Source organism: Sabethes cyaneus, chromosome 2, assembly GCF_943734655.1.
Source record: "Sabethes cyaneus chromosome 2, idSabCyanKW18_F2, whole genome shotgun sequence".
NCBI lineage: Eukaryota > Metazoa > Arthropoda > Insecta > Diptera > Culicidae > Sabethes > Sabethes cyaneus.
Genome location: NC_071354.1, coordinates 30168627 through 30196117, shown reverse-complemented (window position 1 = coordinate 30196117; position 27491 = coordinate 30168627). Strand labels below are relative to the sequence as shown.

General features: G+C 43.7%; 2 protein-coding genes across 2 annotated transcripts in view; one reads left to right on the top strand and one right to left on the bottom strand.

The window, feature by feature from the left end:
• Positions 1 to 8327: 8327 nt before the first annotated feature.
• LOC128734952 (phosphopantothenoylcysteine decarboxylase) lies at positions 8328 to 9063 on the bottom strand. Its single transcript, XM_053829370.1, has one exon. It carries the CDS (start codon positions 8946 to 8948, stop codon positions 8370 to 8372), a length of 579 nt encoding a protein of 192 aa, XP_053685345.1. The 5' UTR covers positions 8949 to 9063; the 3' UTR covers positions 8328 to 8369.
• A 2791-nt stretch (positions 9064 to 11854) lies between these two features.
• LOC128738387 (atypical protein kinase C) overlaps positions 11855 to 27491 on the top strand; it is a 371387-nt gene continuing 355750 nt past the window's right edge. The window contains exons 1-3 of the mRNA XM_053833470.1: positions 11855 to 12467; positions 23446 to 23937; positions 24136 to 24256. Of these exons, the coding sequence (XP_053689445.1) occupies positions 23752 to 23937; positions 24136 to 24256 (307 nt within the window). The 5' untranslated portion in view covers positions 11855 to 12467; positions 23446 to 23751. The remainder of the gene's footprint in view (positions 12468 to 23445; positions 23938 to 24135; positions 24257 to 27491) is intronic.

Genomic DNA, 27491 nt, shown 5'->3' with positions numbered 1-27491 from the left:
TACTTGCATTGTCTGCTATAGCTGGTCTCGGTCGACTGTATCGTATGCTGCTTTGAAGTCAATAAAGATGTGATGCGTGGGCACGTTGTACTCCGGACATTTCTGCAATATTTGTCGGATATTATGCCGCGATAGTTGCAGCAGCCGTGCAGGTTACCCTTTTACTTACTTTACTTCCACTTCCACTCGGTCCATGGCCGCAATTCGCCAGCCACGTAGTCTGCGTTGAGTCCGCAGGTCGCCTTCCACTTGATCGATCCATCTTGCTCGCTACGCGCCCTGCCGTCTCGTTCCAGTCGGATCATTATTGAGAACTTTTCCAACCGGGCTGCCGTCCGATATCCTCACGACGTGCCCAGCCCATCGCAGGCGACCGATTTTTGCGGTGTGAGCGATGGGTGGTTCCCTAAGCAGCTGATGCAATTCATGCTTCATTCGCCTCCTCCACATTCCGTCTTCCATCTGCACTCCGCTGTAGATGGTGCGCAACACCTCCCGTTCGAAAACACTAAGGGCGCGTTGGTCCTTCACAAGCATAGTCCACGCCTCATGGCCATAAAGGACTACCGGTCTAATCAGCGTCTTGTAGATTGTTAACTTCGTGCGGTGGCGAACTTTGTTCGATCGCAGCGTCCTACGGAGTCCAAAGTAGACACGAACTCTTCTACCACCTCGATTTCATCACCGTCTAAATGAATCCGAGGAGGGAGGTCAGCATTCACTTCTCTATAACCTCTCCCTTTCATGTATTTTGTTTTCGATACATTAATGACAAGTCCATTCCGTTTGGCTTCAGCTTTCAGTCCGATGTACGTTTCCGCCATCCTCTCAAAGGACCGTGTAATGATGTTAACGTCGTCAGCGAAACCAAGAAGCTGGATGGGCTTCGTGAATATCGTGCCACTCGTGTCTATCCCCGCTCTTCTTATCACATCCTCCAAGGCGATGTTGAACAGCAAACATGAAAGCCCATCACTTTGCCGTAACCCTCTTCGAGATCCAAAGGGACTCGAGACTGCCCCTGATACTCGAACAACACACATTACTCGATCCATCGTCGCCTTGACCAATCGCGTTAGTTTATCCGGAAATCCGTAGTAGTGCATAATCTGCCATTGCTGATCTCGATCGATCGTGTCGTACGCCGATTTGAAGTCGATGAATAAATGATGCGTGGGCACGTTGTATTCGCGACATTTCTGCAACACTTGCCGAAACGCGAAAATCTGGTCCGTGGTGGCACGGGCACCCATGAATTCCGCTTGATATTGCCCCACGAACTCCTTTGCAAATGGTGATAATCGACGACATAAAAGTTGGAAGAGTACCTTGTAGGCGGCGTTCAACAGTGTGATGGCGCGGTAATTACAACAATCCATCTTGTCGCCCTTTTTGTAGATCGGACACACGATGCCTTCCGTCCACTCCTCCGGTAGTAGCTCCTCCTCCTAAATTTTGACAATGACCCAGTGCAGCGCTCTAACCAGTGCGTCACCACCGTATTTCTGCAGCTCGTCGGGTAGCTGATCAGCCCCAGCCGCTTTATGGTTCTTCAGCCGACCGATCTCTTCTGCTACCTCCTGGAAGTCGGGGGCTGGTATTCTGTCATCTCCTGCACGTGCATCGTCACCTTCATGTTCAGCTACATCGCTGTTAAGGTGTTCGTCATAATACTGCTTCCACCTCTCGATCACCTCACGTTCGTTCGTGAGAAGATTACCGTCTGACACATATCGGCCTGCGGCACATAGCCTTTGCGCGAACGGTTTAACTTCTCGTAGAACTTCCATTTATCGTTAGCACGGTACAGCTCTTTCATCGCCTCGCGATCTCTTGTTCTTCCTGTTGGCGTTGTTTCCTCCGGAAGACCGGGCTTTGCCGGTTCCGTGCTTGTTTATATCGCTCCACATTCGCCCTCGTACGGTGTTGCAGCATTCTTCTCCTGCACTAATTGCTCGCATTCGCCGTCGAACCAATCGTTTTTTCGGTTCGGATTCATTGTACCTAGTGCCGCTAGAGCAGTACTACCGATGGCGGTCTTAATACCTTTCCAACCATCTTCAAGAGTTGCTGCGCCAAGTTGCTCTTCTGTATTTCGGACTACCATACCGCGGGAAGCTGCAAAATTTACGCATCGTTGGCCGTTGTCGTTCGTTGCGGCATGCAGGCTGATTGGCCCGATTACCGGTCTGTATATAGCTTCCCGTCCTACCTGCGCGTTCATGTCACCGATGACGATTTTCACGTCCCGTCGCGGACAGCCATCATACACCTGTTCCAACTGCGCGTAGAACGCCTCCTATTCATCATCGGGTCTCCCTTCGTGAGGGCAGTGCACATTGATGATACTGTAATTGAAGAAACGGCCCTTAATCCTTAACTTGCATATCCTTGCGTTGATCGAATCACACGCTGGCGCATCTCTCCCAGTACTATAAAGCCGGTTCTCAGCTCGTTAGTTGTGCCACAGCTCTGGTAGAAAGTAGCCGCTTGATGCCCGCTTTTCCATACCTTTTGTTCTGTCCAGCAAAGTTCCTGCAGTGCTACGACTTCGAAGTTTCGGGGATGTAGTTCATCATAGATTATCCTATCGCGACCCGGGAAGCCGAGCGATTTGCAATTCCATGTCCCGAGTTTCCAATCGTAGTCCTTATTTCGTCGCGTAGGTCGACGCCGATTGTTCTTCTTCGTTGTTGGTAATTTTTTATTTTCCAGGGCGGATTGTTGGGCCTGCCCCTAACCCCCTGTCTTGCCGGAGGACCATCGTGCACAGCACTGTTTAGAGTCCCTGCTGGCACGAGGACGAGTATGATAATCAGCCGCCCCTAACATGGAGAACGCTGCTTGAGCCGCACCCCCTTGGTGAACAGACGCTCGTGTTTGACGAAGCATTTTCTCTACCGTCATGCTATGGTTATCGCGCCAGTATTCGCGTAGGTCGCCCTTTTATGTAGACATGTATTCCTCCGATAGTTTTTCCAGCCAAATGAAGGAATTAACCCAGTGTAGAGCATTTGCAAATCTGACAAAGAGTGAATATACCACCTCTATTCACTCCTATCACTACCTCCACGTGGTGCCAACCGAGGTACGTAACCTTCGTTGTATATAGACAGGGAAGGAGGAACAATAGCTCTCGCCTACTCTAACTAAGGTGACAGCCTTATTAACGAAATAGGAACCTTTGGCTAACAACCTAAAAAAAGCAAAGCAAGCCCTTGGTATAAACGTCCTTCAGAACTTGACCCTTCTTTATCGACAGACCCGCAGCCAGTTATTAGAGTACAGGAAAATTACGGGACTAGAACAAAGATCCTATTAACTCTGTAGCGGCACCGTCCAGTCGAACATACGACGATTGGCTTGTTAGGCCAGCATCGTACCCCGGAGCTAACTGAGCGGGTTAACAACCTGCTGCAGCTAAAAAACCAAAAAAGTTACTAAAAACAAAAGCAGAAATCTATTTGGATTATTAGTAACGACCTTCAGTATGAAAACAGGGACAGGAATTGGAGCATGGAATATACTGACCCTTGTCCAGTAGGGTGGAGCCGACTCAACTTGAAAGGGAAGCTACTTAGTCGTTTGAAGGTTCAAATGCTGGGGCCGAGCGAGGTTCGTTGACACAAAACATCAGCCTCGCAAGTTTTGCTCTACTCTGGCATACGAGGTGAAAATTCTACTCCAGAGAGTGGAGTTGGATTCCTACTGAGCCCAGGGGCACATGCAGCTCTGATGAAGAGGGAATCGATAAACGAAATAATAATCGTGATCAGATTTAGAACACGCGTTAGAAACCTCATTCCAATTCAGCGCTATGCACCAGCAGATGCTGCCGACCCACAGAGCTAGCTAAACAGCTTGGTCCCGGAGTGGGACACTCAAATCCACTTGGGCGACTTCAATGCAAAGAATGACTCAAACAACGCGGACCTTGAACGCCATGGCCTCGCAGAGAAAAGCAAAAACGGCCGTTTAGAGTTTTGTGTTAAAAAGAACATGGTCATTTGAGAATTGCTTTTTTCCCATAGACCAGCACATTAAGTCATGTGGGTTTCCCTAGACGGTCAAACAAAAAACCAAATCGACCGCATCTGCATCAGTCGATAATGGCGAGGGAGCCTTATTGATGTACGCCACAAGCGTAGCGCCGATTTGCATCCGATCAGCACCTTGTTATCGTTGAGATACGCTTGCGCTTCGCACGTGTTCAGCGACGGGAGGAGAAAGTTCGGTTGTCGTTAGGACTTCGCCAATTTGAGACTCCCGAGGCTTTTGTCGATCGTCATGAATCTCGGGCCTCGGATGTAACGTCGAAAAGCAATGAATCGGCAGCTAGAACACCTCTATCTCGACCAGTGAAAAAACCATTGGCGGAACTAGCGCTCATTTGTAAGGGGTTATAAACACCGGCATTTTTCGACCATTTTATTTCGTCGGCAAATTAAAGTTAAATGCACTTTAATGCAATGGATCCTATAACTGTGATGCATATAAAAATTACTCTCAAGTTTCATTATCTAAAGTTATCTAACTATAGTTTTTTCTTAAATTTAAATAACTAGGTCAGTTTAGTTTTCTTAAATTCAAATAACTAGGAAAATTCAAATAACTAGGGTCAGTTCAAGCAGTTCAACGAATTCCAGGAATCTCTTCTGCTGGTGTTCGTTGACTTATAACTGAAAAGGCGTTCGACTGACTTAACCACGAAAACCTCTGGGGCGCGCTTAGGCGTAGAGGAGCTCCGGATAAGCTAGTCTATCTCATCCAGGCTCAGTACGAGGCGTTCTCGTGCAAGATTTTGCACGACGGTGTGTTGTCCGACCCCATAAGGGATACAGCTGGCACGAGACAGGGCTGCATTTTATCACCGCTCCTGTTTCTCATCGTTATGGATAAGAAATTAGTTGGAGCAATTGACAGTAGACCAAATCGAGGATTGCCTTGGAATCCTCTAACGATAGAGCAGCTATATGTCTTCGACCTAGCCGACGACATTGTCTTGCTCGCACAGCGCCAAAACGATTTACAGAGCAAGCTAGATGACCTCTCCGAGCGCTCCCAAGCAGCAGGTCTTACAGTTAAAGTCTATGGTAGTGTCTAAAAAGCTAGACTAAGTCTATGGTAGTGAACTCCACCAACTTCACAGTAGCGGAACAACAAGTTGAGCAGGTAGACGCCTTTCAATATCTTGGCAGCCAGATAACGCCCGATGGTGGTACCAAGACTGATATAGCCACACGGATCAGGAAGGCAGCGGTGCCTTTGTAGGTCTTTAATTCAAACGTTAAATCTGTACTGCTGTATACCTGCGAAACGTGATGCGTCTTAGCGGAGAAAACGCCAAAACTGTAGCTCTCCTCAATTCTGCATACAAAATTCTCTCCCGCATCCTGTTTCTGAGACTTGCAACTTGCAGACTCACCATTTGTTTATAGAATTAACGGCGGCGTACGACTTAGTTCAACGAAATGAGCTGTGGCAGATTATGCTTAAACATTGTTTTCCAACAAAACATATTAGACTGATACGTGCTACCCTTGATGGTTCAAAATCAAGCGTCATGATAGCGGGTGAGACATCGGACTCGCTTGTGACGTTAGATGGTTTGAAGCAAGGTGACGGACTATCGAATTTACTGTTTAACATTGCATTGGAAGGTGCTATTCGAAGGGCTGGTGTGCAGAGAAGCGGTACCACCACCACGAACGACATCGATATCATCGGTGTTAACCATAGAGCTGTGGAAGAAGCGTACACGCATCTTAAGGAGGAAGCTGCGAGGATAGGGCTTATCATAAATTCTACCAAAACAAAGTATATGGTGGCTGATAGAGAGCGTGGCAGTTCTTCGGGTGTTGGAACTGCAGTGGTGATAGATGGGGATACTTTTGAAGTGGTCGACGAATATGTTTACCTTGGTAGACTAGTGACATGTGACAACGATGTGAGCCGTGAAGTCCGGAAGGCTGTCAACAGGGCCTTCTACGGATTACGTAGCCAGCTGAGGTCCCGTAGTCTACAATTCTCTCAGTGGTACTCTATGACCACGAAGCGTGGACGTTGAAAGAGAGCGACCGACGAGCTTTTGGCGTTTTCGAGCGTAAGATCCTGCGATCAATTCTTGGGGCATACTAGACGAAGGAGTGTGGCGCATGGAGAATCATGAAATATACCAAGTATACAAAAATGCGACTGTTGTGAAGCGATTAAAATACGGCAGGCTTCAATGGGCTGGCCACGTAGCAAGGATGCCGGATGAGAGATCAGCGAAAACAATATTTAGCAGAGAACCCGACAGAGGCCGACGACGTCGAAGCAGATCCCGTACCCGTTGGATGAGCGCTGTTGACGAGGATGCTAGAACAGCGGGTGTTACACACTTAATTTTTTTTACCGAACTCTGAGCAGCCGAACGTTCGGTAAAATTCGATGGTGCCAATCGACGTTTACGGATCATTAGTAATGTTTGGCATCATAAAAAATTTTTACCGAACGTTCTGCTGCTCAGAGTTCGGTAAAATTTACGATAATTTACCGAACTCGGTACTTTTTTTTAAGTGTGTAGGGGCGACTGGAGAGCGGCAGCCCAAGCAGGGTGGCAACTGGATACGAAAAACCAAATTCCCTGATTTTTCCAGGTTTTTCCCGGTGTTTAATAAAATTCTAGGTTCCATATTGCGATATAATTTTAACTGAAAATGTGTTTTGATCATTGATATTTAAATTGTTTATCAATCTACGAGGTATTGAGAAAAATTTCCCCACCTACTCTATTTCCCTAGGCGAATTCTTCAATCACTTTCTCTTATTCTGCCGATCAGCAAATTACACTTCTCCCGTGAGTTCATCTATTCTTTATCCCGCGCAAGTTTATTCGCAAACTCAGGCGCAAGCGGAGTTTTAGTGGCCATTGCGGCTAGCTCTCGAACCCGCCGTGGTGCTTTTCCTGCCAGCCACGCGGAAATGTTCGTATGTTTAATTTTCGTTCTTCAAGCCATAAGCCATGCAAAAAGGCAGTTTAATTGAGCTAATTTTTACTTTCGCTTTACCACTGGTGGCTGTTCTACTTTCTGACCAACGCGGCTTATTTCACTTTGCATGGATTGATCGGGATTTACTATTCCGGGTCCAAGATAGCACCAAAAATTCGTAACGTGGAAGGTAGGGTCGTTACACCCGCATTTTGGTTACAATTTGTTACAACAGTATGGCAAGTTTATGTACTGCCGTGAGTCAGCGGAATTTCTCTAACATTTTTCTCGAAAACCGAATTTCGCTGCGGTGCCACTGCACTGGCATTTACTTCGATGTTCTGCGAATTGTGTCACATGCCGCAAAATGTCCGTCCTGAAACTTCAATGTCATTCGATTCGACTTGACTAACGCCAAACGAAACGCGCAAAGTGAGTGCAAACTAAATTTGTTATATCACTTCACTTGCCTCGCAGAATAAGGCCCTTTGCAAAACACTGAGCTAATTATCGATAACCCAACCTATCACTTGTGCCGTACTTCTTTATCTATTTCTAAGTGTTCTTGACTACTCAATGAATCGATCATTGGGGTTGTTTGAAAATTCCCTGATTTTGTTAAAATTCCCTGATTATTCCAGGTAATTTCTAATTCCCTGACAATTCCAGGTTTTCCAGGTAGTTGCCACCCTGCCAAGACTGAGTACTGTGGAGACGGCTCCTGAAATCGGCATGGATTCGATAAGCGGAATGTCGCCGAAAAAGTAAGTAAGATATTGTACAATCACATAGGAAGGTTAATTTGGCAGAAATAATTTGAGAAAGGTGCTTACCTGGTGCCATTAAACGGGCGACTACAACCACTCGCTGCAGGAATTCAAGCGCCTGGTCGACCTGTTTCGGGGTATCCAGGGACTGTTCGGGATCGATGTTATTATTCACGATACACTAGAACTTAACCCAATTAGATCTGTAGTAGTTTTCCTTGATTAACTGTCCACCATTTTAACAGAGGCAGCCAACCTAAACACCACGGGTAATGACCACCGAATGAAAGCTTCTCGAAGATCTCCGGGATTTTCGTTTCTGTTCTAGATAGAACTGTGTAGCTTCATCAAGTTCGACTACGATGGCTGAAAGAGTCGGCATGACAAAAGTCGTCCTGTTGGGCTTTTACAGTCGAAAACTATTTAGCTGTTTGTTGAGATGCACCATTCGACTTTGTGTCTTTCATTTCTCGTAATAACCATTTCAATTTACGTGCTTAATAGAGCCCACAACCCACATGAATTTGAGACATGCTAATCCGTTAATTACTATAGGAAATTCTCAAAGTAAGTTCCGTTATTTAAGTATCTATCGGTATAACTATATTTTAAAAAACTTCCACTTCAATCATTTCCCATTAGTCGTCTCCACCAAACATCGAAGCACCTCATTAACAATCGTATCAACCTCAGCCATCGCGCCCAGCCCGGTATCGCCGCACATCAGCGTTTTCGCTACACAAGGAATTTCTCGCAAGCCCCACGAGCGCAAGGTTTCAATCTGTCCAGCCGTGATGGGATGCTCCCACATTCGGGTGTTCATAGCAGGACAGAAAAGAAGCGGCTTCGAAAAATCCCATGCCCTCGCCGTACAGAGCAGCAGGTTCTCGCACAGTCCTTGGGCCAACTTTGCCAAACTGTTGGCATCGAGCGGTGCAATCACCATCAGATCCGCCCATTTACCAAGCTCGATGTGTAGAACCGGATCCCCCCGTCCTTTCCAACTGGTCCATTCGTCTTCGTCTCGGTAGATGTTTGCCACATCGCAAGGGATGTCTTCGGTGGAGAAAAAATGCTCTGCGTGTTTCGTTACAATTACCTTAATTTGTAGATTCAATCCGGACTCGCGTAATTTTGAAATTAGAACCGGAAGTTTAATACTGGCTACACTCCCGGTGCAGCCAATCAGTACGTTGCGTTGTGACATTCTACGGGCGTGGGTTCGTTAGTTCGTTTTATTGGTTTTCTCAGCAGTTTCACTGTCACTAAAGCCAAGCTTGGAGAAATCTTCTTTGGCCATCAAATTGTGGTCCATACGGCACTGCAGGTAGGCCCGGCACTCCTGCCGGCAGGCGGAATTATCGTCGTTGTTTGTTCGCAAACAGCGCATGTAGTACAGCATCAGCTTCTTGCATTGGCCTTCGTGGTCCAACGGAAAGCTGCCCTTCTCCGGTGCGGTTGGGATAAACTTCTTCTGGCCAAATGTCATAGAAGTCATGTCGGAAAACTCGGCACTGCGTGTTCCTGTGCGTTCGGTGCAAGAAAAAAAACGTTAAGTGCGAAAACATTTGAACTTCGGTGTACGATAACTTGCTTTTGGAAATTCCAATTTCAAAAATGTAAATTTTAGTTTCAGTGCACACTGAATAAAACAAATATATTTATATCAAACTTACCAGACTATCTCACCATAATCGATAATTATTTTAAAGCTAATAGTAATATTATTTATCTCTGCACGTAGTAAATATAAAGAAAAACAAAAATACAGCAGACAGTTTTGATGGTTCAAAGTTCACCTCACTGATTATGACTTATGAGAATCACTGTACTGTGTCTGTGACGCTTGTGATGCTTCTTCCGGTGATGGGCTGATGGGTGAAGGCGCAGCAGAGCTGCCAGATATTGTGCTTCCCGAGAAAATATTTCGTTTTTCAGCTTTATATAGTTGTGCGCAAAGGTAAATCATGTATTATTGACAGTGTAAGCACGTGTAAGTTTTCTATGTTTATGCTCTTATTCTTTGCTTAGATAACATTTGTTTTGATAACAGACTTACAAACAACACAATTACAATGTCTTACGTTAACCGAAAATGATAAAATTTAAATGCTGGTTGCGTTTGCAAAAAATTTGTCCATGTTTGAACGGACAAACACGAAGCAAGCTACCCTAGCATTCAGCTGATGAGCGAGAGAGAAATATTGTTGCTTTTCTCATCACTCTTGCGTTGACAGTTTCTTACGAGATTTCGTGTGAGTGTAAAAGAGATACTTTGACTGCGAGCAACCAGAACAGAGCTGCGCGCAACTGTTAGGCGCACAACTAAACCTACGAAAGAAAAATTTTAGATAATAATCGCAATACTATTCAACATACAACATCTTTTTAATTATACAACAAAGATTCGTTAATTGGTGGTTCGTTAATAGAGCTTCCTGACAGCTCAAGCACCTACACTAGCGAACACGAAATACGCGTGTATATACATAATGTTTAACCTCATTTTGGGGAACAGCTGATGGTGGAGGAACAAACCGACAAAAAGCGATTATTGGTTGTGTTTCGCCGTTTGCCACACTGCAGAGCACATATTTCGGTCAAATTTTCCATCCTCTTCCAAATTCAAGCACATATTTAGAAAATATCCTGGTATTTAAGCCAGCGGAAGACGCAATGCATTCGTACCTTGGTGACAAAGGAATGCATCTCTTTTGTTTACTGTTGTTGTTTGCCTCATTTTCAATCACCAATACACACATAACTGGAAAGCTTTATTGGGTGCTCGCTAATTCTGGCCACAGGCAAGTTGTCTGTGATTCAACTTTACCTATTTGTTCGTTATTTTTTACGTAGCGTTGGGTATTTTTGTGGTAGAGTGCAGACTTATAGCGTTTTTGTTTTTGCCATCCCATCGGCAGGCAACTATGTTTTCGCCGCCAACACCTCGTGTATGCGAAAATGAGATAGCATGTCAGCACTGCGTTTCACTCAACTGCCAGCAGTTTGATTTGAGCCGGCTGTCAAATTTTGAGCCCAGGACATGCTAACGCTGACGTTCACTGCAGCTCGATATGCAGCTGTGGTGGTGGATGGGGTGGTTTTTGCTTAGGTCCAACTTACTTAGGTTCGCTCTTTCCAGGTTTTTACGAGCCATAATGGCGGACGTGTTCGTAATATTTGAACAGCATTTTTGACATTTCCCTTACATCGCACGTTCTCTTTCCGTGCGTTCACGGTAAAACTAAAGGAATGTACGGAAAGAAACGTGCGATGTATTAGGGAAATGTCAAAAATGCTGCTCAAATATTACGAACACGTGCACCATTATGGCTCGTAAAAAGCTGGATAGTTCCAATCGAACGGCTGTCAAAACGTTTGTTTTTTTCACTCAGGTTGAACTTTGTTTCGCTCTGGGTTGAACTTTTTAGACAACGGGTTCGCTCTGGGTATTTTTAAAGTTTCAAACCCGCCATGAGCAATGTACTGACAACCTGATTCTCCCGAAAATGTTTGCCTTAAGTGGTTATTGCGACATTTGCCCCTATTTAGACTACCCCTATTTACACGATTATCACAGTCGAATCTCGCACACGATTTCGCTCAAGGAAAATGAAGTGAAAAAGAAGGGTAAGATGAAAAAAAAAGTCAAACTCATAGGTTTATTAAACTAAGGGTACCGCCAGAGTGCATCAAGCGACATGCGACGCGACGCGACATTTCTAGCTGTAGTTATACGCGCAGCCCTTTTCCGCCCGAAGCAGGACTGTGCATTTAGCAACATGAGTGCGAAGTCGTGTCGCGTCGCTGTCGCGTTTACTCTGTACGGGGCCTAGTGTCAGATTAACAGTGCAAAATGCGATATGTTGCACTAAATGATTATCACAGTAGTCTAAATAGTCATAAAAGAGGCAATATTCTCCCGAAAATGTTTGCCTTAAGTGGTCGAGTTGGAACTAACCCATAAGTTAAAAAACAAAAACGCTGTTAAGCTGGCAACACAGGAAAAGGTTCGAATTTTCGCTTTTTCCCCTTTTTCCAGCAGAGCAGAGCTGTCAAACAGGAAAATTCCATCACGCACTCACACTCACACACCGAACGCCATCATCCATCAGTTTTTGGAAGTTTGCAGTCCGCGGTGATTTTATTATTTTTTTCTGCTCGCCAAATTTCGGTGTCGCCTTGTTAATTTTTCGAATTTTCTTCCGCCGGAAACCGCAACCAAGTGCCGGGAACGTGACGGTCGGTTTTGTGTGCTTATAGTTTCGCTTCAATTTCGGTTTAACTTGCCTATAGTAATTAGGTTTCGCAATTGTTTCCTTCGAACGTGGCTTCATTTCGTCGTCGTCGCCGTCGGTGTCGCAAGTGGTTTGCATTGTTTACATTTTTTCGGGTCTTGCAAAATTGGCTTGTTTTTAACGGTGTAGCATATAAAGTGTAGTGAATATTGTGCCTTATAGATTTGGTGCCGATAGTGCTCGAAAGTTTCCTCGCTTATTCGAGAAGTAATAGTAAAGTGCAATTATTTTAACAACAACCAGTGATTGATCGGTTTGTGATCAACCAGGCGAGAAGCGACGACGTTGAAATCTGTAAGGGGAAAAAAGAATTGCATGATAGTGAAGGGAAACGGTGGATGACGATTGCGACTGGATTGCCACCACACCACCACCTGTTAGAACTGGAAGTAAGCAAAGTTTTGTTAGAGGAAGCGAAACGTTGATCGGTAAGTGGCAAACCACGACTGTTTTGTTATTATTTCGCGGTGTATCCCGTTGTTTGGGGCGCCATATCTGGGTAAAGTTGGAAATGGTGCGTTGGGTTGGGAGGGAGCTGTTAACGGTTAGGCTGCGAAGCAGTCTGCTGCTAGAATGAACCAAAGCCAGCAGTGCAAAATAATAAAGTAACCAGCCCAATTTGGACCGGACGGCTTGCGCACGAAAGGAAGCAATGCTTATAATTAGAATGCGGCTATGAGTCACTCCTCAGGAATCATAGCTGCTTGTTGTATCTTACTGATAATCTTCGGCAGAATTGTCTGTTTTACAAATAGTGTTTCTATGCATTGCAGTAATTTGCTAGGAAGGTTGTTGAGTAATATAAAACGTATGAATTACATGACGACACTACGGTATCTAGAGATGTGTAGTTAGGCAGATACAAAACCGGAAGTGAAACGTCAAACACTGAGCCTATCGAAAATAAAAGCCCAGATCTTTTTGGCACGCGAATGGTTTTTCGTGCAAATACAAACCAAGTACAGTAGGATTTCGAATCCGGCATCAAATGCGTGTCGTCTATGTTGCCAAAATCGAAACCGTGCCCAAATCGAAAATCTTTTTTCATATGAATAATGAACAAATTGAATGTAAATGCGGTAGACTAAATATCATTAATCAACGGGTTTTCCATGATTGCAACTATTTTATGTCTATTTTAAAGTCCGTCAGGAACGAAACCCCGCGGTAAGGCGTAGTTCTGCAGCAGTAAAAATATGCCGAACAGAAATTGGAGTGTCTGTGAAGGCGATGAAATATAATATCAGCCGGCGAAGTTCGGCGTTAATTCAGAGAGCTAAAACCTACGAGCGGAAGTGGAAGACGATGGCCTTTGACAGGGATCTTTTCATCGAGCCTCTCCGGGTCGACGGCAGAAGATCGATCTTGAATGTTAACGAGTTGACGGATATTCTGATCAGGGCATGGGATGCTACCATGGACCATGCCTAGAAAACAGGAGCCGAGAAACGAGCGGCGCCCAGTTTATTGGTGAGATGAGACAAATAGCAACTTTCGTGCTAGTTGTCTCAGAGCCAGAAGTCGCATCCAAATAGCTAGAACTACAATGGAACGAAACGAGCATAGCACGGCGTTCAGAGTGGCCAGGGATGAATTGAAACGTGAAATAAAGCTGAGGAAGCGTAACTGCTTCAAGGTGCTGTGCCGAGAAGCTGACCCCGGGGGTAACGCGAACCGCATCGTGTTGGTAAAAGAAAGAGGGCTAAGGCTATGGTAGAGGGGCTTTTCTCCCTAAGACCCTAAGATGTGGCCACCAACATCGTATGATGCAGAAGAGAGGAACAACGCTGACTGTCTGCAAGTCTCTAGTAGTTCATCACTAGCAGTGGCTAGACAGCTGAAGACCAAGAAGCTGCCCGGTCCGGATGGAACTCCGGTAGCGACACATGTGGTCCCGGACATGTTTAGGACATTACCGCAGAAATACTTGGAAGACGGTAGCTTCCCAGACAGGTGCAAGATCCAAAAGCTGTTCTTTTTTCCAAAGCCAGGAAAGCCAGCTGGAGATACGGCGTCATTCGTGTGGTAAACTCGTGGAGAGGATTATCCTTAACAGGTTGACGAGGTACATGGAAGGTGAACATGCAATTCGGGTTTCGGAAAGGAGAGTCTATGCTACTTAGACGGTAGTCGAGCGAGTCGAGAAGTCGTCCAAACAGAAACGAAGAGGAGATCAGTTTTGCGCCGTTATATTTGTGTATTTTGCTGTGCTAACTGGGAGGCCATCGTCGATTGAGTCGCTGCATAGGATGCTTGTCCCGCAATACCTGCACACTGTTACTTTCACAATCGGGCGCTTGTTTACGAAACTTCTGAGGGGCGGAAGTTGATGAACATTACGGCGGGAGCTCCGCAAGGCTCCATCCTCGGCCCTTCGCTTTGGAACGGTACGTACAACGGTGTACTAACTCTAAGGCTGCCCGGAGGAGTAGTTAGTTGGTTTTGCTGATGGTGTGTTATCAGTAATAGGTGAAGCACTGGAGGAGGTGGAATTGTTGGCGACCAAGGCAATCGGAACGAACATCTTGTTGATTAGTAACTGCAAGGTGATACCACGGGCAGTCACCAACGTCGTAGAGCACGACATTACTTAAACGCGTGTGCTCAAGCATCTGGAAGTAATGATAGAAGACCGGTTGAATTTCAACAGCCACGCCTCGACTTCGCCTGTGAAAAGGCAGCAAAGGCTATCAATGCGGTAGCTAGAATCATGTCGAATAAATACGGGCCTAGTAGTAGGAAGCAGCGACTGTTGGCTAATGTATCATCGTCGATACTGCAACACGGAGGCCCAGCCTCGATCACAGCGGTATGAACCAAGCGGAACCGAGAAAAGCTAAATAGTACGTTCCGGCTCATGGGCGTGAAAGTCGCCGGTGCGTACAGAACAATATCATCGAAGGCGGTATGCGTTATCGCTGGAATGATCCCTCTTGGCATCATGCTAGTGGAGGACATCGAGTGTTATGGACGAAGTGTTATGGAACTCGGATACTGGTAAAGGAGGCATCTTTGGTCAAGTGGCAGCAAGACTAGGACACGGCCAAAAACGGTTGTTCTGGCGACACCGCAGCACTCTGAGTGAGGGAGTAATCGTCAAGCCAATAGCGGAACCGATCGATCAAGTATCAACGAAAAATATAAACAAAACATAATTTAATTATAATTATAGTTGGAAAGGGAGCAAAAGTTAAAATTGGAAAAATAAAGAGTTTTTAAGAAGTGTAAAGGGAAACGTGTGACATTAATTGAAGTGCGGTTGAATTGGAAAAGTCATATTGGAAAGAGTCATTGGGTGGCGCAAATTGAACTGTAATAGGCACAGTGGCGACTCGTCCGCATATTCGACCTGTTCATAGGACAGGCAAGCAAAATTCAGCCCGCCAAATTTCGTTTGCACCGACGCATATGCAATGCAATACGAATTTAGTTTAGTTACGAAGCTGATGAGCAAACCGTTCAACACGACATTTGAACGTTTCTTTAGAGATCTCAATGCACAAGCATACCAACGCATTATTCCTGGTATTGATTCTTGATACTGAATTAGTACCAGGAACAATGTGTTGGTACGAAGGAGGTAAAAAGAGAATGTGACACAACACTTATCCGAAAGCGCGGGCGCTTTATTGTCTCGTTCATCTTCAGCATTGAACAACTTACTACTACATATCCCTATGGCCTGCGCTTTGATTCCATATTTTATTTAGTTAGGAAGCTAATGAGCAAAACGTTCAACACGACGTTTGAACGTTGCTTTAGAGATTAGCACCAGGAACAATGTGTTGGTACGAAGGGGATTTGAAAAGAGCACGGTTGGCAATTTGGCAAGCATTATTCGCAAAATTTTCTCATTAACTCGTTGATCTTTAGCATTGAACAACTTACGCATATTGCTTGTTGCTTGTGGTGCGTGTGATGTGGGCTTGTGCGCGCATCGCAATAAGGTGGTAATTCTTGAATTTGGTTCAATAGGTAAATTGAACGAAAAGTTTTCGATTCGTAATTAAAATTCAGAGACGAGTTTGCTGGTAAAGTAAACCGTCGTATACCGTTGCTATTTAAATAAATAGGGATATTCACGTAGCACTTGCTATGTTGCGAATACGGAGTATTGCGTATTTATACTGCCGCTACTCGCATAACAGTTCCATCTCTATAGAAACTGGAACTGCAATGCAAATTGCGGCAGTATATACACGAAACACACCATTTACGCAACATGGCAAGCGCTACGGTGAAAACCCCTAATGTTTGTTTTATTATTAAAATATAGAAATGCGATAATAAAAAAAAGCTGCGTATTAATGTGTATTTTTCGTTGGTTGAACAGGTAAGCTAATCCCCCACGAGTCGCTACTGAATAGGCATCAAGCTGAAGTGCAACTGCGATATCTGTGCTGCGGTGCACCTAGTTGCGATTTATTGAACCGTTACATAAAAGGGAACCTGAAAGCATAAGAGTGAAGCTAACCTGACTATAATAAAGCCGGAAATGCCCACGACGTTAAAACTTACCGAACGATTTCGATTCTCGGTTGTCTGGCAAAAACGCTCGGACTTCTGATCCACGAGAAATTATACTCTGCTGCTAAACCCATAATAAGTGAATAGCAACACGGCTTTGTGAAAAATCGCTCTACCACCATGAATCTTATGGCATATACCAGCACTATCAAGTCTAGCTGAGAGAAGCGCTGTCAAGTGGACAACATTTACGTGGGTTTTGCTAAAGCATTCGATAAGGTGCCCCACGAATTAACACTGAAAAAGTTGGAAAAGCTTGGTTTTCCTCACTGGCTCATCTCATGGTTGCATTCATACCTATCGGACAGATCTGCTATCGTGAAACTAGGATCGGTCGAATCAACTCGTCTGGTGTGCCGCAAGGTAGTCATCTTGGCCCCTTAATTTTCATTTTATTCTTAAACTATTTGAGCTACCGACTTAACTCTCAGTATCTCGTACGCTGACGACTTGAAAATATACCGGACCATCAGCTCGCTGCTCGACTGCGCTGCTTTGCAGCAAGATTTTGGCAATGTAGCCGATTGGTGTGTCTTAAATGGCATGGAAATGAACGGGACGAAGTGCAAAATAATAAGTTTTACGAAAGCGCGAACGCATCTGAACTATAACTACGAAGTAAACGGTCTCAGCCTAGATCGTGTTACGTCGATAAACGACTTGGGAGTGAACAATGAACAGCAAGCTTTGTTTTAACGAGCACATCACGAGCGCCAACCTCCATCCAAAGCATTCGCCGTGCTCGGGTTTATCCGTCGTAATGCTTGTGAATTCTACGACGTGTACGCCCTGAAGACACTGTACTGGTCACTTGTGCGGAGCGTTCTCGAATACAAGCCTGGACACCTTATCATGTAAGCCAGAACGCTCGCATCGAAAGGGTTCAACGCTGTTTCGTTCGTTTCGCGCTTCGACGACTGCCCTGGAATGAACCACAGAGATTGCCGCCTTACGAACAGCGATGCCTACTGATAAGGCTGGAGCCTTTCCACCAGCGACGTATATACCTGCAAAGAATGTTTGCCTTTGATATATTGACCAACCGGATTGACTGTCCAGACCTTCTACGACTGGGAAACTTTTTCGTTCCAGCGCGTCGCTCTCGCCAACGTTTGCTATTCCTAACTGTCAGACATAGAACAGTGTTTGGTCTAAACCATCCGCTGGAGAAGTGTTCTAGTCTGCTGAATAATTCAGATGTGTGATTTTCATGCTAGTAGACACCGTTTTGAAAGTAGTGTAAGATAGTTAATTTTGATATATGTTTCAGTCTGTACAGTATTCCCTGAATAAATAATGAAATTAAACTTACGGCGCCAAGAAAATGCACAAACAAAACTTTCTAATGGGGAAAATTAAATGGGATCCCATCAATACCGGAAGTTGAATTGTAAACTCTTCTACCGCAGCTAGCTTGCAATCTAAGTCGAGAGCGGGTAATCAGCTTCGAAGAACATAGAAGGAGGCACTCATGCAATTGCTGTGTGTCAGCACGAGGAGTAGCCTGGCCAGCCATGAGCGTCTGTCCCTATATCGCTATGTCGTGTCTATATAGAAGATCTGATGCAAAGACGAGAAGGTGTGGAAGATCCATAATAGCAAGACCCAATTTTGCCAGAGCAGTGGAGCGACAGGGTCTTCCAACCCAGTTATACAGGCCAGTGCAATTGTAATCCGGACATTCCTTCCGCTGATGTATTTCCCGCTTCCAGCTTGGAATCTCCACATGCAGAGAGTTTTGTTTCGGAGCTTTCTGCACACGCCAATGACGTGGATGGTATTTGTGCATACTATCAGAATGTGCGAGGACTAAAGTGGACGACCTATTCCCTGCAACTAATGACTGCAACTACGATGTAATCCCGCTAACTGAAACCGGTTTGGACGGCTGCATCGATTCTCTTCAGCTGTTTGGATCCGCCTTCAACGTGTATCGTTGTATTCGTACCTCGAAGAATAGTGACAAAAGTAGTTTTGGTGGCATATCGATTGCCGTTGCTCAACAGTTCGCTAGTTCGCTGGTCAACTCAAGACATGCAAATTGTCTCGAACAAGTCTGTGTTTCTGCTGTCATCGAAGGAATGAAGTTTTTGCTTGCTGCAGTTTACATCCCAGCTGACAGAAGTAAAGTCGTCAAGTTTATCGATGAGCATATTCTCTCAATTCATGAATTACGGGACAAGGGGTCTTCAGAAGAAAGGATTCTCATTTGTGGTGATTATAACCAACCGCAAATTTCTTGGTTTAATGGAGAGGAGGGAGTACAATACAACAATTCTCTCCCGCTTCCTGCTGCTAGCGCTGCTGTGGTCGATGGATTTAAATTCCTGAACTTGAAACAAGTTATTTCACTGCGTAATAACCTCGGACGAACACTGGACCTCGTTTATGGCTTTCCTGAACAAGAGAACGCTGTGCGTCGGGCTATTTCTCCGTTACTTCCTGTTGATCTTCCCCGTCCTCCATTGGATTTATTCCTGCCCATACTGGCAGGCCCCGTTGAAGTTTCAGCTGTCAGTATCAAAATTGCGCCTCTGAACTATCGTCGTAATAACTTGTTCTTGCGGACCACCTTTGGCTCTGAATTGGGCTACTTTATTAGACGAGATCGATGTGGATGATATGGCATTGCAGTTTTGCGATGCTATTTGCACCTGGCTGAATAAAAATTTCCCCAGAGTTAGACCTCCTTCAAAACCTGTCTGGAGTAATAGTGAGTTGCACAGATTGAAACGGCATCGAAACGCAAAGCAGAGACTACTTCGTAAGCAACGAACACCGCAGAATAAACGCGCTTTCAAATTTGCCAGTGATGCATACCGTTGGCTAAATAGTTCTCTCTACAAATCACACGTACAGCGGACGCAGTTCAGATATCGAACTAATCCAAAAAGCTTCTGGACATTCGTAGACTCTAAAAGGAAAGGATCTTCTATTCCTTGCGTATTCTTGGGCGGAACGGAATCATCAACTGTTACTGAATCTTGCGAATCGTTTGCTGATCATTTTTCTTCTGTGTTCGCCAGTGGATGTACCACGCAGTCTGATGCTGAAATAGCTGCGTCGGGTGTCCCCGATGGTGCTGTTTATCTGGACATTTTCGACATCACTCCCGACATGGTCATTTCTGGTGCAAAGAAATTGAAGCGCGCCTACTCGCCTGGTCCCGATGGTGTTCCGGCTATTATTTTCTGTTGCCGCGCTACTGCTCTTGCCGTGCCTCTAAGTCGAATTTTCACCAAATCGTTTGAGCAACGGAAGTTTCCAACGCTGTGGAAACAGTCCCATATGTTTTCCATATTTAAAAAAGGAGAAAAGCTAGATGTAAGGAACTACAGAGGCATTACCAGTCTTTCTGCTGGAGAAAAGCTTTTTGAAATCATCGTAAGTGGTATAATCTGAACAGCACGAAAAACTATATATCAGTCGACCAGCATGGTTTTGCCCGGTCGTTCTGTGGCGACGAACTTGATGGATTTCACTAGTACATACCTGCATCTCACAGATAAAAGCTGGAATTCAAATTGACGCTATGTACACAGATATTAAGGCCGCTTTCGATACTGTAGATCATCGAATACTCTTGCGCAAGCTCTCTAAACTCGGTGTATCTGATAGATTGACTTCATGGTTGAGCTCATATCTAACAGATCGTACTTTACGGGTCAAGCTGGATTCCACAGTTTCACGTGCATTCAGTAATACTTCTGGTGTTCCGCAAGGCAGTAACCTGGGACCTTTTCTATTCGCCTTGTACTTTATCGACATAGCCAGGGACATCTGCTTGGTTCCGGATGCACAGTGGTATATACTCACGATCTAAAGATCTACCTCATTGTGAAATCTTTCGCTGATTGCTACCGATTGCAAGCGCTGTTTGACACCTTTGCTGATTGGTGTAATAGAAACAAGCTCACAATAAGCATTGCCAATTGTGTGGTTATAACATTCCACCTATGTATTACGCCCATCTCATTTGATTACCGGATAAACGGAGCTATTCTCGGACGCGTCGATCAGATCAGCTATCCTGGAGTTCTGTTGAATAGCAAGCTCATGTTCAATCAACATTATACTGCTGTCATCTCTAGAGCTTTGAAACAACTTGGGTTCATCACAAAAATTTCCCGAGACTTTACAGATCCGCATTGCTTGAAGGCATTGTACTGTGCGTTGGTACGGTCAATACTTGAGAATGTCTGTGTTGGACCTGTGTTGGAAAGCCAGAATAGCACGTGTTCAACGAAGATTTGTTCGTAACGTCCTGAGACATCTAGCCTGGCGTCTACCTCACAATCTTCCCCGCTACGTAGACCGATGCCAGCTTTTGGATTTGGAGACATTAGAGAGTCGTCGAAGGATTTAACAAGCAACTTTTAGCAAGCTGCTTAACAATGTAATAGACGCCCCGGCTCTGCTATCCCGTATTGTTTTTCGTGCTTCACGTAGACAGCTTCGCTCATCAAATTTACTGACAACCAGATTCCACCGGACTATGTACGGGTTTTATGAACCACTGACGTCATGCATCCGCACCTTCACGCTGGTCGAAGAGTTATTTGACATTTGAGACGTTTCTTTACGCGCCTTTAGTAGATGACTGACAAGGTCTAGGATACTGCAATAGTTTTGTTCTAGATTTAAGTTCATATTCATGTAGATAATATCAAAATTGTCCGATGAATCGACCAAAATACAAATACAAATACAAACACAAAAGGATGTGCATATTGAGGATAAAAGGCCGTTTATTCAACTACATCCTAAACGTGTACTATCCATACGAAGCTAGACCTGACGTCGAAGAACGCTTTGTGGAAATCTTTGCGGGGCATTCCCCCGATTCTCATTCTAATCACCAGGATCAGAATATAATGCCCGCGGGAACATTATAGCTTAGTTCGCTCCGCGGATCCCCTGACTTGGGTAAAGAGTAACGTTATACAAACTTAATAAACGCTGCTTCAATGACCCTCCTTTACCTAGTTTGCCGCACTATTTTCTTCACACACTGAGATACTATCAACACCTTTGTTTCATTACCTACTATTAAAAACTGTCGTCAGAAAAAATTAAATAATGCGTGACCTCATTCTAAAAGTCAAGTCAACAAAACATGCGAGGTTGGTCTATTACACAATTGTGAAATAGAAGTTGAAGAACAGTGGAAAGGTGATTCGGGATGCTACAGCGATGAAAAGATGGTGAAACAAAATGACCATTTAGGTTAGCTAAAGGGGTTTTCGTCTAGATATTAAATGACTCAAGCTTCATGCTTAGGTGTTCGTCTCCCATTTGGTATCAACATGGTTTGTCTCATGGCCCGGCGAGCCCGAAGTCCTTCAGGAACGGAAGGAGCGCCCTAGAAATATTATACTCCTTCAGCGGCTTATACCACTTGCTCTTTCTAATCTTTCCAGTCCGTTCAAAGGTCTGTCGTGTCTTCAAATTTAAATATACTCAACTCACTAGGAAGCCATATTTAGTTCCACTTCCTCTTAACAGTTAATCGAGTGCCTTCCCTGTATGAATACTGGGGGCCTCCGTATAAACAAGGAGCTTTACAAGCCGAGGGCAGTGAGCGCATCCGATTTCTTAGTTCCCATGATACCGATGTCCCATACAAATCTGCAGGCGGGTCTAGCATATTTGACGATACTTTGGATCCAGAGGTGTCGCAGGTTTGGTGGTTCTAAGGCTTGTAGTACACCCAGGGAATCGGTAGAAATGGGCCAAGTTCCAGCCTGTACAGGAGTTTTGAACCAAGCATGGTTATAGCTGCTTTCAGCGTGACTGCTTGGCATTCGCTTACTCGTCAACCGGACATGGCCTTTTTTAATTTTTTGGCAACTCATTGTTTCCGCTAACAAAGGCTACTCTCAGCCTAAGTACTTCAATTTTTTTTGTTTCTGATTGACTTTTTGAATTGATTTTCAATTATTTGGCGTTTAACAAATGAAGGAGAGAGAGTCCTTTTCGGTTACCAATAAATTCTTGAATATGTGTTAGCCCACATCGTGTACCCCGGCGGATTTTCAACTAACTTTAGTTGGTAAAGTGAACCGCTGAAGAAAGACAGGAGCAAAATATTTAAAATATTTATTTAATTTCTGCTTATTTAATAAGTTCAAAAAGAAAAAGTGACAAGTTAATCTAATTTCATGGTTGGTCATTCGACCGTATTACGCAGTTGCAAACATATATCTATGCAGGCTGCGGGGACAGCAGGACCCTTGGTAGCGGTCGGTTTTTGGAGTTTGGTCACGGATTCCCGTTTTAAGTACTGTATTAGCTGTTTGGTTTCGAGGGTATGGGAATCGGGCACGACTCTATGGTTTAAAGCTTCTGTCGACTACCGCGAACGTCCACGTCGTGCTGCGCTCAGTTTATTTTGTAGACCTATCTTGGGACAGTGCATAAATGCCAGGGGGATGGAAGATGAAATTCGGTCCATGGGTCTAGCCCTGATAAGCCGATAACTACAGTTGGTCCGAGATTTGTCTTCTTATTGGTTTATTTGTATTGGAAACCAATGGTGTGCGGTTGAGGATAACCGGTGTTAGGCGGGACCTCTGGCGAGATCTCTACTCCTTCATTATACTACAATGCCTGTGTTCAGTGATGTTCATGTCATCTTTTGGCTTTATTAAATCAGTCCGATTAATTAAAGAAACTATTGGACTCTATAATAATCATTTGGTAATTAAATACAAAGTTGAGCGGGGCGCGGGACTCGTAAAAATTTCCCACTAGCCTACATATTTCTTATCAGAAATCTATTCGGTTATGCTAACATTGTTCAATGTACACGGCTTGGAGGTATCCCTCCGTTATGAATAAAAAGTGTCTAACCACGAAACATGTTCTCTTCTCTTCCAGCCTAATCAACACCATCGAAGTTACATTCCAATTTTCACACCATCTCGTCGGGGAGGAAGAACACATCATTCCGTTGGTAAACATTCCACTGATTGCGCGCATCGAGTTGCGGCAAAAATTTTTTCACCGCCATCACACACACGCTAATTGAACAATCCGTCCGGCCCAACCTGTCTGTGGGACGTCGTCTGTGCTCGCTGCCGATTTTTTTCCCAATCCCAGTACTGTTGTGTCGCACCTTAACACCGCACCACCACCACCACCACTACTGGTTAACAACGCAAGCAAAATCAAAAGCAAAGGAAAATGCCCATCCAAATCAACAACAACGACAGCAACAATAGCGGTGGCGGCGGTGGTGGCGCCGGGTCCGAGATTAAGGTGAAAATCGCCTACAGCGGCGAGGTGATGATCACCTACATCGTCGAAAGCATCACATACGAGGGACTCTGCCGGGAGATACGGCAGATTTGCCGCTTCGCTCCGGATCAGGTTAGTTTGGAAAGGAATAGGGGAAAAAATAGAAAAAAAAACTATCGTTTCTATCTAGTGCCTAAGAGTAATCCGGTGTGTCAGCTCGGGTTCACCTCTAGTGTTTGGGGATTGTGGCTTGCTGGGCAGACACTCAGGTTAACTCGTTTGGCATTTCTTTTTTTTTCGTTGATTTTTGGTTTTTCTTTTTCGGTTCAGGTTTTCACCATGAAATGGGTGGATGAGGAAAACGACCCTTGCACTATTCAATCCGATTTGGAGCTAGACGAGGCGATCCGGCTGTACGAGGTCAACCGGGACTCGGAGCTTGTCATACACGGTGAGTGGACATTTTTTATCTGTTGGTTGTGACGGTTCATTGAACAGAGTTTCCTTCGACCCAAATAAAGAAATATTATTTATTCTACCGGACTCAAGAATCATTGGTTACATCGTTTGTAGTCAGTCACAATTTACATACATTTTTATTAGTTGCACAATTGACAGATATGACGTTCCTAAAATGTATTTCCTTATCACAAGATACAGGTACAAATTAAACAGATAAAAACCTGCATGCAATTTCATGCTGTCAGGAGGTGGTTGGGTTACTGATCACGCGATACTATTTGGTCAGTCCAGATTTGAGATAAATTCAACTTTCCGCTCTTATCAGCAGCATCTCTGCGTTGCGGATAGGCTGGTTAGATGTGATCTCGTTTTGTTTAAACTTTTTGACGTTGACCTATCTCTTATTGAAAGTTATCGAGGGTAGGAGGTCATTCCAAAAAAATCAACTCGAAAAGTGGCCAGGTTTTAAAAGCTACTATCTTAGCGATTTCTTGATCGATTTTTAGTATTTTTGCATCAATCGATCGTCAAATCTTCCACGCGTCGACCCCAGTAAAGAAAAACTATTGGTTGTTAAGTATGTGATATTGAAAAATTGAAATTAACTGAGCATTGGCAAACTAAACTTTCTTGATACGTGATTGGTTGGAAAAGCCTTTCGTAATTGGTTGCTAATTCCTTTACTGTTGTATCGTACCATCAGTGATGCCAGTTATACGGGTTTATAAGTAGTTCCACGCATTTAGGAATTTTCTACGGACCCACGGATCAAGTGCTTATATCTCGGATTCTCATGAAATTTCAAAATGATATTTAGTATAGCATAATTTTATTCTTTAAGAAACAAAACAGGCAGAATAACTTAGTACCTGAAATCCTTTATTTATTTATTTACTATTTTATGGTGCTTTCAACCGTTGGTTGGTTCGTCCCATGAAATCCTTAGGTTATTTGCATTAAGGCCATTGCAAATTATCTTTAAAGTTTTTGTCACCCCCCCTTGAAAATTGGCCTGAAAAATCGGGAGGCAAAAAAATAATTTGAACGATAACTTATTTTTTCATAAAATCAACTCTGTGGGCTCTATAGCCTAAAAACACGAAAAAGGAGTGTACGAGTGGAGTTAACGCTTCTAGCACGAAACAGAAATATAATGGAAATTCGAAAAGGAATTTCCGAAAATCGTCAAAAAAAATTTCTTTCGTTTTGGTTAATCTTTTCGCAGGTTTTGCATAGAAAATAGTAATGTATATATGAAGAGCAAGAATAAATTTGGGTTTCACGTTTAAACTTTGAGTAAAAATGCTTAAAAGGCATTTTTTTTTGGCGCGATTAAAAAAATCTCTGTTTATTTTCGCTCCCCCCCCCCTTCAGTGGGCCACCATTGGAAGGACAAAAATTTTATAAAATATTTGTAATGGGCAAATTTACGCGCCTCTTTCGATAAAACGACGACAAAAACCGTTGAAAAAAAACAAAGAAAAAAAAAGAAAAACAAAAAAACGCGAAATACGGTAACAAACGACGAAAAGGCGATGAAAAGAAAACAAAAATACGACAAAGAAATGACAAAAAGACGACGAATACGAACACAAGACACCAAAAAGATGATAAAAAGCTGCCGAAAAGATAACGATAAGGCGAAAAGATAAAGGAAGAACGATGAACAAACAGCAAATAGACGATAGAAAGACAACGAATAGGCGGCAAAAAGGACGCAAAAAGACGACGGAAATATGGCGAAAGATATAAAGGTTCAAGGCCGTTGGAAAACACATCAAAAAACATCACAAGCGCTACGGTAAAAAAGTGACAACTAATCGCTGAAAAAAGACAAAGAAACAGATAGCAACAAAAACAATATAAAACACGACAAAAAATCGTTTGAAAAGGGTCAAAACATGTTAAAAAATACTATGAAAGATGTCCATGTCGTTTGTACGACAGAAAGACGACGACGCTAAGGCAGTAAACAGACAGCATTTTTGTTGTTTTGTTTTGTTTGAGTTAGTCACCGTTCGCTTTATAATCTGAGTTTCTTAATATTTTCGGTGAAAATTAAACCAATACTGTGTTTTCAGCGGACGTTTCGACCTACTGTTCTTCGGTCATTGACTACGCATTAACACGTATATTCTCTACCTCGCCATCTATCTAACTCAATCTGATATAATCTGAGTTTCTTGAGAGTTAGATAGATGACGAGGTAGAGAATATACGTGTTAATGCGTAGTCAATGACCGAAGAATAGTAGGTCGAAACGTCCGCTGAAAACACAGTATTGGTTTAATTTTCACCGAAAATATCAAGAAACTCAGATTATATAGCATTTTTGTTGTTTTGGCCACAAATAGGATGGTGAAAAAATGACAAAAAAGGCGACATAAGGGCAACAATAAAAGAATGACGAAATGATGACAAAAGACAATGAAAAGCTGACTAAAAAACAACGGAAAACACACTAAAAACGCGTCAAAATGTCAAAAAAAAAAAGACGGATACACTGGAACAAGGCGATAAAACAACGAAGAAAAGACAGTAAACAGACGACATTTTTGTTGTGACAACAAACAAGACGACGAAAAATGGCAAAAAGGTGACGATAGGAGAATAAAAAAATGGTGAAACGAAGACAAAAGATAATGACAAGATGTCAAAAAAACGGTAGAACGACGACGGAAAGATGCCAAAATACCAGCAAAAAGGACGACAAAAATGTCTAAAACCGTTGGAAAAAATAACAAAATAGCCAAATACCACTCAAAGTCGATGAAAATGACGACGAAATGAAAACAAAAGTAAGACAAAAACATGACAAGAAGATGGCGAACACGAAGAACAGACAGAAGAGATGACAAAAAGCCGCCGAAAAGACAACAACAACACAAAAAAAACGACGAAAGAACGGTGATAAAACAGCAAAAAGACGATGAACAGGAGGGCAAAAAGGATGTAAAAAGACAACGGAAAGTTGACAAAAGGTATATAGACGAAAGTCCATTGAAAGAAGACGGAAGATAACAAAAATACGATTAAAGGCCTCCGAAAAAACACCAAAAACATCACAAACGCTGCGCTGCGGTAAAAAATGACATCACTAAAAAAAGATAAAGAAACAAACATCTACAAAAAGAACAATAAACACGACGGTCGTTTTAAAAGCGTCAAAACATGATAAAAATACGACAATAAATATCGAATATACGGCAGAAAGATGATAAAGA